This window comes from Lissotriton helveticus, chromosome 1_2, assembly GCF_964261635.1.
Source record: "Lissotriton helveticus chromosome 1_2, aLisHel1.1, whole genome shotgun sequence".
NCBI lineage: Eukaryota > Metazoa > Chordata > Amphibia > Caudata > Salamandridae > Lissotriton > Lissotriton helveticus.
The window spans coordinates 175342454-175354632 of NC_136058.1; the positions used below are offsets into that span (position 1 = coordinate 175342454).

The following is a 12179-nucleotide window of genomic DNA, read 5'->3' on the forward strand; positions in this document are numbered from 1 at the left end:
TCTCCGTGCAGACATGTTTTATTAAACAAAGCAGATATCAGAGCAATAACATATTATTCTCACATTCACCACGGCAAACTACTAGGTTGAAAGCTAAGTCAACAAATGAGGGTCGTGTGCAGAAGTTGCAAGAAAGGAAAAATGGCGTTTAAATCTCAAACGTACCTATGCTAACTTAACACGATATAGGGATATATAGGAGTTATACAACAACCCTGGAGCACTTTAAGGACTCCGGGCTATGGCCAAGTACTTGGGCCTCTCGATGACCACCCGTCCCCTTTTTGGCCCTTTCGTGGCCACGGAAGAGTCTTTCAGCCATATCCCAGCCACAAGCCCTCACATGTGCAGCAGCCTCTGCACGGCTGTGAACGCGGATCCTTTCGATGCAGTAGATCAGGTGGCCAGCGATCCAATCAGTCCACTCCTCCACCTGCATCTTCTAAGCCTTTCTAGTCTGTCCCTTATGGATCAGAGGCGGCCGGTTAGTGGCAGGATCAGTCATCACCCCCACAAATGGCAAAACATCACATCAACAAGTGAGTTCTTCAGAAGGGCTACTCCCTACCTTTCGTGACTACCCTTCCCTCCATACCTCCAGCTTACGACTGGCTGATGGAGGACCACCTGAATTTGCTTCAGGAGGACATAAGGGCTCTCTGGAGCTGTAAAGTGAAATATAAAATTGAGGCGTAGTAAGTCCCAGCAATTTATTATTGTCTACTACGTTCAAAAGTTAAAAACAGTGCAGAAAAAGACAATTGTACCAGATAGCTGTCTAAATTTATTCATTATATACGAGGTCCTGAAGAAAGCGTTAGGGGAATTTTTGCCTATTTCGCTGAAACATGTTGACCAATTGAATAAATTTAGACAGCTATCTGGTTAAACTGTCTTTTTCTGCACTGTTTTTAACTTTTGAACGTAGTAGACAATAATAAATTGCTGGGTCTTACTACGCCTCAATTTTATATTTCACTTTACTCACAGCACTGCACTTTTCCCATACATTTTCTATTTACACCTGCTCACATCTGGTTTACCAAAATTGAAAACATCCTTGGGCTCCTCCATCACTAGGGTGGAGTTGCAGCCCTGTTAAAGGAGACCCAGATGATGAAGCATGTCACCTGGAATGGTGAGTGATGGGAATCCATACAAATTTTGTATATTTTTACATACATTTTTCTAGTACTAGTTCATGATTACACTTCTTCGCTTCTCTAGACTTTAGGATATTTCTTGTGTTATGTATTGCTTGGGGCTACATATCCTGTCAAGTCTTTAAACCTCGGCCTCTGACCCTACGTACATTTTCCTGTGTTATGCTTCTTGGCATTACCTGCAGTCCATGGTATGCCATGAGCACTTTCAGTTCATGGTGCTCCCCTTTGGCGTTACTAGGGCCCCTTGAGTGTTCACCAAGGTGATGGTGGTGGTCGTAGCTCATCTGCGCAGATCAGGGATGCCAGTCTTCTTCCATTATCTCAATGACTGGCTGTTGAAAGCAGGCGCGCCCCAGGCTGTCATCTCTCACCTCCAAACTATGGCGGACCTCTTGCACTCGCTGGGGTTCACTATCAACATGCCTAAGTCAAACCTTACTCCCTTGCAGATACTCGCTTTCATCTGAGCTGTTCTGGACACAGTGCATATTTGGGCCTATCCTCCAGAACAGTGAGGACAAATTCTGGCTATGATATCGATGTTTCAGCCTCGATCCTGGATTTTGGTGAGACTGATTAAGGCTCCTAGGCCTCATCATCCTGCATTATCCTGCATTCTGTTTGTGACACATGCCTGCTGGCATAGGCAGGCTCTGTAGTGCGACCTGACGTTCCAGTGGGCGAAGCATACAGGGAATGGGGTGACATGGTCCAGTTCTCGCAGGGAACTGCAAAAGATCTACAGTGGTGGTTAACAAACCACGATTGGGTCAGCGACATACCCCTCTCATTTCCCCAACCAGATCTGACAGTGGTTACAGATGCATCACTCGTGGGATGGGGCTGCCGTCTGGGAGAGGTGGAGATCAGAGGCATCTGGTCTCCGGCGGAACCCGGACTCCACATCAACCTACTGGAGCTCCAGGAGATCTGGCTGGCATAAACATTTTTTCTGCCCTCCATCAATGGAAGGTTAGTGCAGGGGTTCACGGACAACACCAGCACCATGTGGGGCTGCAACACACAGGGTAGTACATGGACCCTCTGTCAAGAGACCTTGCATCTTTGGACATGGTGGGAACGTCTGGGCATTTCGCTGGTGGATCAACACCTGGTGGGCTCCCTAAACACCAGGGCAGACAGACTCCGTCGAAGAGGCCTAGCATGTCACTAATTGCATCTCCATTCGGAGGTAGTGCAAGGTGTCTTTCAGCTGTGAGGATTGCCTTGGTTAGACCTGTTCATCACCACCGAGAACGTATAATATCAGCAGTTCTGCGCACTGGAGTTTCCAAGGTGGCTCTCGCTCTGGGACGCTTTTTGTCTCAAGTGGAGCTCAGGCCTTCTGTAGGCCTTTTCCCCATACCCCTCCTGCCCAGAGTTCTCAAGAAGACAACCAGGCCCAAGTCATCCTTGTGGCCCTGCATGAGGCTGAGAGAGTTTGGTATCCTGAGCAGTTGAGCATGGCCATTGGTCCTCCAATAAGGCTGCCTTCTATCGCAACAGCAGGGGAGGTTTCTCCACCCGAACCTGTCAACGTTCTGCCTTCATGCATGGAGATTGAGTGGCAACAGTTGACAGTTTTGGACCTTCTTCCCAAAGACTGCACTGTTATCTTGGCAGCCAGGCTTTCCTCCCCCAAGTCTATATGCCTGTTGTTGGGGCAAGTTTGTGGCATGGTGTGCGGAGAAACAGGTTGACCCTCTTTAAGCTCCCCTCTCTCAGGTCCCTCTCTTTATTCTTTCCCTTGTCCAGCAGCGCTTTGCTCTGGGCACCCCAAAGGGCTTTCTGTCATCCCACCTTTTCAGCGGTTGCCTGATCAGCCATCCCTCTTCAAATGCCCTGTTGTACATAGGTTCTTGAAAGGTTTACAGCACATTTCCACCTTCACCCTTCGTCATGCCTCAGTGTGACTTAAGCTGGTCTTAACTTCTATGATGTGTGCTAGCTTTGAGCCAATGCACATTTGTCCTTTTAGGCACCTTATTATCAAGACGGCCTTCCTGGTGACAATTACATCTGCCCAGAGGGTCAGTGATCTTCAAGGTTTTTCATCCAAGTCTCCTTACCTGAACATCTACCCAGACAAGCCGGTTCTTCACAATACAGCTTCCTTTCTGTTGAAAGTTGTCACTCCCACTCATGTAGGCCAGTCTATCACCCTGCCTACATGATACGCTCCGCCACATCCCTCCAACAAAGAGGAGCGACTTCACCGTCTGGACCCAAAAATAGCATAGTAGTTCTACCTTGACCGCACAAAGAGTTCCGGGTGGACAACCAACTTTTCGTGGGCTATGTCAGAGCGAAGAAGGGAAAGGCCATGCGCATCCCATTGGATTGTGCTCTGCATTAAGATCTGCTTCTCATTGGGCAAGAAGCAACCCCCTGAGGGCTTTCGTGTTCATTCCAAAGAGCCAAGTCTGCGACCACTGAGTTAGCATGCGGAGACCCGGTTCTGGACATCTGCAAGGTAGCAACGTGGGCATCTCTTCACACATTCACAATACACTACTGCCTGGACAGAGACGTCTGTTGGGACAGGCACTTTGCCTGTTCGATGCAGCAGGACTTTTTGATGTGAATTTTTTTGCAGACCCACCTTCGCTGTGGTGTTGCTTGGGTATCTATGCTGAGGTAAGAAATCTGCAGCTATAAGTCTCTATCAAATGAACAAGTTACTTACCTTAGGTAACTCCTTATAAGGTAGAGACTCTAGCTTCAGATTCCTTACCAACCCATCCATCCTCCCCGCTCTGCTAACAGATTTCTAGGGACGGGAGTGGTCCGCTTTTAGAGCTCTAGTTTTCCACACCACTGGTCTGTGTTCTTCGTGGCTCCACGCTTCTAGCGTGGAAAGTCACGTAAAAGAAACTGACGTCAGCTCACTGGGTTGGCTCCTATACAGGCACCTCTCATGTCACATCCAGCACAGACACCACACAGAGCCGAAGGACGCCACCTACCGGTGCCCAGGGGTACTGCTCCCAAATAAAAATTTCCAGATCCAGTCTGACACCTGGGGATGATAATTCGAAGGTAAAGAATCTGCACCTAGATAGTCTCTACCAGATAAGGCGTTACCGGAGGGAAGTAACTTTTTCACTACATTTTGGTTTACATCATTTACTCATGGGACATTATTATAGCAACCCAATTATATTGATTTTAGTGAGGTCTACTATAGGTGTTGATTTGATGAACGGTAACTGCATACCATAATTTATGCTGGGCACGAAGGGGCTTGCCTTCAGCACATCAAAGGTGTGCCTGCTGTGCGTCCTCTTTGTGGCAGCCATTAGGTAGGTTCTGGAAAGGGAGAGAAGTGATGTCACTGCCTGTACAGATGGATGATGGGAATTCCTGTGCAGATGAATGGTGGGAAATTCAGTGATGTGAGTCCTGTACAGACGGATGATGGAAATGACTCTCCTCACTTGGCTTCGCGTCATATGATCTGTTTGAGCTAAAAACAAATTACTTTTTATTAGAATCTGCAGATTATGCTGCAGATAATGGATTATGTGGCAAATCCATAATTATGTGGAAAATGCTGCAGCTGCAAAATAGCATAATTCTACTGACCCTGGCCATAAAACAAATTTAGTGGTATGATACTGCATGTAGGATTACATAAAAGCGATAAAGTAATGATATATTTTAGGAGTCTGATCATTAGTAGGTAGTGTTTGTTCTAGCATTTTGCAGCACCTGCAGGGGCGGTGGGTGTTGTAACCTGCAATCACTGCCTGAGCAATACCTTGGATTCTAGCCTTTATTTTCTTTGTAATGTTGTTACAATTTTTTGTCTTTTTACAAGGTAAGCATTGATGAAAGGCAAGGTGGTAACCTCTTTCCTCTTAGCTGATTGTACCTCTGTGCATAATGCCTCCAAACATGTTTCCTTCAATCAAAGCACTATGGCACTGAACAAGTCTTTAGTTCTTGCAGAAAAGCTCAGTTTTCACTTCATTAATGCACTGACATGCACATGTTTCTAAAGTATACTTTTTTGGTTCATTATTTATTTTGTTTATTGTTTGCAATTTCTAAAGCTTATGATCGAGGTCTGGTCATTGAGAAAAGGCATTTGAATAATGTATTACGGTGCGCAGTCTGCTAAGCTTGTGTGGTTCCCACACAAACAGAGCATAGTTAATAGGGTTTTTATTGTACAACATTTTGCACTGTAGGCTATCTAATGGTGCAGAAGAAATAATGTGCCTCAGGCTCACAATGCATGGTGTATACCTCCTTTAGCAAAGTGTATGTTCCTCTGTCCATGATTTGCTATTAAAGGATGCTTTTTTATTTAACAGAAGTGCATGCAGTATGCTAGACAATTCACCCACATGGGAAACGTCACAGAAACAACAAGGTAGGTATTATGTTGTACAGCACTTAATTGACTCAAGTTTTCTCTGGGTGTCAGATGCTGCATAAGGGGGATGTGATTCCTTGGGCAGTGTGTAGTGTGACTCACTAGTTGTGGGAGCTTGTTATAGTTAAGAATGATTTATAGAGCACCTGTCCACAAACTGTTTCAGATTACATTAAAGAATATATTAAACTTCATTCACATACAGCAGCAACACATGGAACGACTCCTGGTGGCCATCAGAACTAGGACCTGCACCCTCTCCCTCCGACCTTGCCAGAAACCTCAGAATCCTCATTGACAGCAAGCTCACCATGAAATCACAGATCAATGCCTCTCCTCTGCCTGCTTCCTCTCTCTGTGCATGCTAAGTAAGGTCTTTAAATAACTGCCCCTACAAATGAGACACACCGTGACACAAGCCCTCATCACCATCCAACTGGACTATAGTAACGCCTCCAATGCAGGAACCACCACCCACTTCCTACAGAGACTTCAGACCATATCGAACGCTGCCAGACTCCTTCTCGTACTTCCCCGACTAACCCACATCACACTGCACCTCAGGCAACTCCTCTCTCACCGTACAGAAGCGATGCCAGTTCAAGCTGCTGACCCACGCATCAAGGCTCTACACAACCAAGGACCTGCCTTCATTAACCACCACCGGAACTTTCACCAAACGCAGAGAAGACTATGCTTCGCCTCCTTTCCACTTGCCCATACTCACGGCATCTCCCGAAGCAGAAGATGCTCCTTCTCCCACATCACATCACAGCAAAGACCTGGAACAGCCTCCCCATGCACCTCCGGACCATAACATAACGTTTATTTGTAAAGCGCATATTCACCCAGAAGGATATCTTGGTGCTGAATAGCAGATGTTTATTGTTACCTAAGTCAATGGTGCTCATTATTTTGTCGACCTCAGAAGGATGAAAGGCTGAGTGGACCCGCTGGGATTTGGACATGTGACCAGAAGGTTTAACACAGGCCCCTACAGTGGACCAATTAGTCCTCTAAACCACCAGACCGGGATTTGAACCTGTGACCATTAGGTCAATCACAGGCCCCCACAATGGGCGCATTAGTCCACTAAGCCAGCGGACCATCACCTCACTTCTGGAATTCCGACTGGCCCTCAAGACCTGGCTGTTCGAATAAGCCTCCAGGATCTGCAAGCGCCTGGATATCCAATCGGGTGATTAGACGTGCTTTATGAATCCTGATTGATTGATTGGCATACAATGCACAGATACACACAATTGGCATAGGATGAAATGACACTGAGATGACAATGAAGTCACAATAAATGTTTGAGAAGGAAAACCTGCTCTTCCATTACTTTCTAAAGATGTTAGTGACAAGTGAGTTCAGTTGTATGAAGGAAATGTGCTTGCTGCAGCTCGGAAGCAGGGATTGCTTTACACACGTTAAAAAGGTGGATTTGCTGATGGTGCATGCTTGGGTCAGGAGATGGCGGGTTCCACGTATACTTGGTCTCTAGATTCTCCTATCTTCGAAAGTTGTTATAACTGTCGTGACCTGGAATGTCTGGAGCATGAATTCCATGAAGAAAAGACACAGCATTTTTGCCTTTCTCAAACATTGAGGCACACAGATTGCATTTATTCAGGATTAGCATTTAATATTTGCCAAAGGGGCTAGACTGCAGTAGATATGCAGGGGACAATGATTTTATACTGGTTGCTCTGTTAACTGTGGCTGGGCCATACAGTCCCTTCACGTCCTTAAAGGCTACGCTTGAGAAGAAGGGGAGATATGCACAAATTATTAGTAGGCTCAATGACCCAACAGTCCTGTTGGGCAATATTTACTTCACCCAACACAGACCAGCCACTATTTCTGTCAAAACTGTCTACGTAATTGGTGAATGGGTGCATCACCCATAGATAATTGGAGGTGGCTTTAATAGCATACTGGGTGTAAATTGAGAGTGATCATAGCCCCTTCTCCCTTAACCAATACTCCCACTGTCCCGCTCACACCCCTCATCCATTCCGCCTCACAACCTGATGGCGCGACACATCTCCCCAAGTCCTACTCCTCCCCCAATAATACTAATACTCACACTGTTCCAAACACACCCAAAACCCCTGCCACCCCTCATCCCACCGTCCCACCCATCCCTTCTCACCTCACAACTTCTCCCAAAGTCCCATACATAACCCACATCCAGACCCCCTCACACCCTGCCTTTACACTCTTCCCCCCCCATAGATAACCACAAAGGAAGATTTTAATATAAAGAACCTGATTACGATTCCCCCTCAAACTACATGCATGGCTCACCTGCACCTCCCTCACCCACAGTCCATACATTAAATAGGGCACCTCTCCCTCCAGACCCCAGACTAGACAAGATATTACTATCACTTCAACAACTCAAAGCTGACATCCAAACTCTACATGATCTGATTCTTCAACAACCCACGTTCACGCGCCCTGATCTAGAATCCAGAACATACCTACACATCAAAAATTAAACTCACCCAACAACTACACGCAAGTTCCCAGAATCATGAGCCCCCAAGATGGAGTACAGTGCCCTACCCCAACGCCTCATCCCATCCGGTCAGTATGAAAAACCCTTTATCAGCTAAAGACTTAGTCTCCCTACTCCGTTCGTATGAGCTACCGTACCTTCCACTTAACTCTGGTCACCCAGATAACTTACATAAACATTCCCTAATCCAATCCATCCCTATCAATACCCACAGAGCTACAAGATACAATTCTAGAGGCATAGTTGAAAACAACCTCATGCGAATCCCCCACATACTTGAACCCAACACAGCTCCCACCAAGACGCGGCTAAAATATACACTCTTAAACTGTAGGTCGGCATCAAGACATGCAACCGATATAGCTGACCTCATACCCGCTAATGAACCATGACCTACTAATCCTGACAGAAACATGGCTAAACGAATCATCTACGCCCATCCTGGACATACTGGTACCCCCAAATTATGACATCACAAAACTAGACAGAATTGATAGGCCAGGGGGTGGTATCGCCTGGATAAATCAGAGCAATCTAACAGTGACCAGCTCTAACTCCCCTATACTATCCTCCTGTGAATACCTTTGTCTAGACATCTCTAGTATTAACAAATCAATATGTTCACTACACACTTTCTACCACCCTCCAGGGGATAACCTCACCTTCATAGAGCACCTCATGGATATTCTATCTACAATGACGGACAACAAAATATTCAAATATTCCTTGGTGACTTCAATCTCAATTGGAATGACCAAAAGGACCCAGGGGTCAATAGCCTCAAAGCTTTCCTCACAGACCTTAACCTTAACCAAAAAAGTTGACTCCACTCAGCTTGAATCGATCCTCCCTTGTGACTGGTTTGACCACCACATCATTACATTCCACGTCAAGGAATCAGTCAAACTACTCTCTGCAAAACCCACGAGAACAAAAATTTGTTTTTGACCTACTCTCAACCTTTAATTCTAACATCCTGCTTCCCCTAAAAGGCCTATCCGATGTATACGGTCTGACTAACCATTACTTCCACTCCATGAACATGGTACTAGACAAAATAGCTCCCTTACAATTGAAAAGAGTCACCACAAAAGACTCAATACCTTGGTATGACGGCAGGCTAAATGAAGACAGACGATCCCTAAGATTAATTGAACGTCGAATGAGATCTGCACCATCCTCTGACCACCTCAAGTTACTAAGAACCACGAGAAACTCCCACTTTAGAAAGATCAGAGGATCTAAAGCCGACTTCTTCAGAAATCAACTAGACCAAGCCAAGAACCGTCCCAAACAGTTATTTGAACTAATCAAAGCTCAAACCAATGGTGTACCCACCCACCTCCAGGTTATCTCCGACACAACACCCAATTGTGAGGAATTTGCCTCCTTTCTCACTATGAAGACAGAAACCATAAAGACCGACCTGGTCAACATCCGTATATCCCTTACTAACACTCAGAGGAACACTTCACTGCCCCAGACAGGAGCCCCACTCATTTGCTTTGCAAAATTCGACCTTAAAAACAACACATCCTGGTCCTCCTTCAACACTTACAGTGAAGAAACTGTACTAAAAACGCTAACGGATCTGAATCCCTCCAGCCACCTCACAGACCCTCTTCCCGCAAACTACTTCAAAGACTTCATTTCACTATTACTGCCTCTATGGACCAAGATTATAAATACCTCCCTCCTTCAAGAAACCATCCCAGAAATCCTTAAAACAGGACAGGTATCCCCTATCTTAAAGAAATCAACGTCCGACCCATTGGACTTAAATAACTATCGCCTGATATTCAACATCCCCACTCTGGCCAAACTCTTGGAAAACTGGATTACACATGCAGCTTACTAACCACATTGAACAATTCAACCTGCTCAACCAATACAAATCAGACTTCTGTGTGGGTCACATTACAGAATCAGCCATGACCCAAATATTCAATGAGGCACTAAAAATCCTTGACCAAAACGAAGGCTGTTTACTAATCTTACTTGACCGTTCATCAGCAGTTGAAACCGTCAAGCACAACAACCTGCTAGAGCTCCTGAAATACACAATGGGATTATCTGGATCTGTGCTTACTTGGTTCACCTCTTTCCTCCAAAATAGATCACAAAGATTCAAGGTAAATCAATCCTTATCCGAACCCATCCCAGTCACTTTTGGAGTACCTCAGAGATCATCCCTCTCACCCACACATTTCAACATGGAACCACTCACCGAACTTCTCAGCTTCTCCAATGTCCACTATCACATGTACTCAGATGACACTCAACTCTAAATAAAGATCCACCCACTTGAGGACATCAAATCTCTCAACTCGCGCTACAAAAAACTCAAACCTGGTTGGCCGAAAACCATTTGAAACTAAACACCCTCAAAACTGAATTCCTCTTACCTACCTGCTCAATAAATTTTGTTGTGAAAAAAAGAAAACTGAATTCCTCTTAATCGCCCCTCAACCAATCAACTATCATCCTCGACTGGCTGAATCACCTAACAGCACTCAAAGGTCAACCTCTCATTGTCGACTCAGCAAAATCGCTGAGAGTAACACTGGACAGAAACCTAAACATGCAGAAACAGATCAGCGCCTCTACAAAAGGAGCACATTTCCACATGAACACCCTGAGAAGTCAGAAACCTTCCCTGCCAGCAAATGACTTCAATCAGGCAGTCCAAGCTCTAGTAATCCCAAGAGTGGAATATGGGAGTGTCGTTCTATGTGGCTTTCCCAGAACGTCGACGGCCCCTCTCAGAGCCTCAATCAACTCAGCTGCTAGACTCATCACATGCTCCAAAAGAAACTGTCACACCTCCCCAGACCTTAGAGCCCTAAACTGGCTACCGTTCGAGGCTAGAATACATCTGAAAATCGCATGTATGATGCACAAGGCCTTACATCACAATACTCCAAGTTATCTAACTCAGAAACTGGTTCTCTCTTGTGGTAATATATCCTCCAGAAGTTCCGGGAATCTTCTCCTGGAACCACAACGGTTTGCCAAGAAGGAAACTTACAACCATACCTTCTCAGGAATGGCTCCCAGGATCTGGAATGCTTTGCCCACAGAAACAAGACAGAACCCTTCTACTGCTGCCTTCAAAAAAGAAGTGAAATCGATTCTCATGGCTAAATTTATCTGAACTACTTACTTATCACTATAATATAATTACTAGTTTGTATTAGTTATTACTATGTATGTGAATCACCAATATTTTTCTATGTTTGTATTTGATTCTTACATCTACCCTGTAAAGTGCTCTGATACCCGCAAGGGTCTTGCTCGCGCTATATAAAACTTTCAAAATAAAAATAAATTAAAATGGTGATTAAGCTGGCAGGTTGCTCACCTGGCTCACCAAACAGGATTCCCATTGTCTCAGGTTACTTTTCCACTGATAATATAATGTACTTTTAAGGTCGAGATTCACGTCGTTTTAATGTAAGCTCTATGCCCCCTTGTTTGGGACCACTGATGAGGCCCTTGGGGGATTTTTGCACAAACTGAATCACCCCATGCTCCTCTTAGAACACCAGGAGGCTATGGAAGGACTAATCTCCGAAAAAGAGATCAATGAGGTCTGTTTGGGAACTTGCAAAAGGCAACTTCACCGGCTGCGATTGGCCTCCTAACAAATTTTATAATACATATGCTGAGCTGCAGGTTCCTAAACTAGTAAGTGAAACTTTTATTTATTTATTTTTTATTGGTATTTTCAAAAGAAATACAAAAACACACACAAAACAACACAGCAGTATACTAGCAATGCATGTAAAGGAATAAAATCTGCACAGTCAGTTTGTTACAACTGTTGATCAATATGCGCCCTTCCCGTTGGTGCTAGACAGAAAAAATGCGAATAACAACCACATTGCGATGTCAATCAAGAAATAATCACTTGAAGGATGTGTTTACAAATTCAGAAACTCGTCTAATATTGCAAATACTGCAGGCAGGTTAACAGTGAAAGATAGATCGCTTTAACATTTCACAACAACCCCTCGGCTGACCCTGTACATTTTGGGGTGTCTCCACCCGGGCCGAAGCAATAAATGGTTCCAAGATGTCACGAGGTCTCGAAGTAGCTGGGCATTAG

At 45.0% G+C, this 12179-nt stretch overlaps 1 protein-coding gene across 3 annotated transcripts in view; it reads left to right on the forward strand.

Moving 5' to 3' along the window:
* Positions 1–12179, forward strand: part of CC2D1B (coiled-coil and C2 domain containing 1B) — a 710809-nt gene that overhangs the window by 470903 nt on the left and 227727 nt on the right. For all 3 annotated transcript variants that reach the window (XM_078670637.1, XM_078670630.1, XM_078670646.1), the window contains one exon: positions 5486–5544. In XM_078670637.1, the coding sequence (XP_078526763.1) occupies positions 5486–5544 (59 nt within the window). The remainder of the gene's footprint in view (positions 1–5485; positions 5545–12179) is intronic.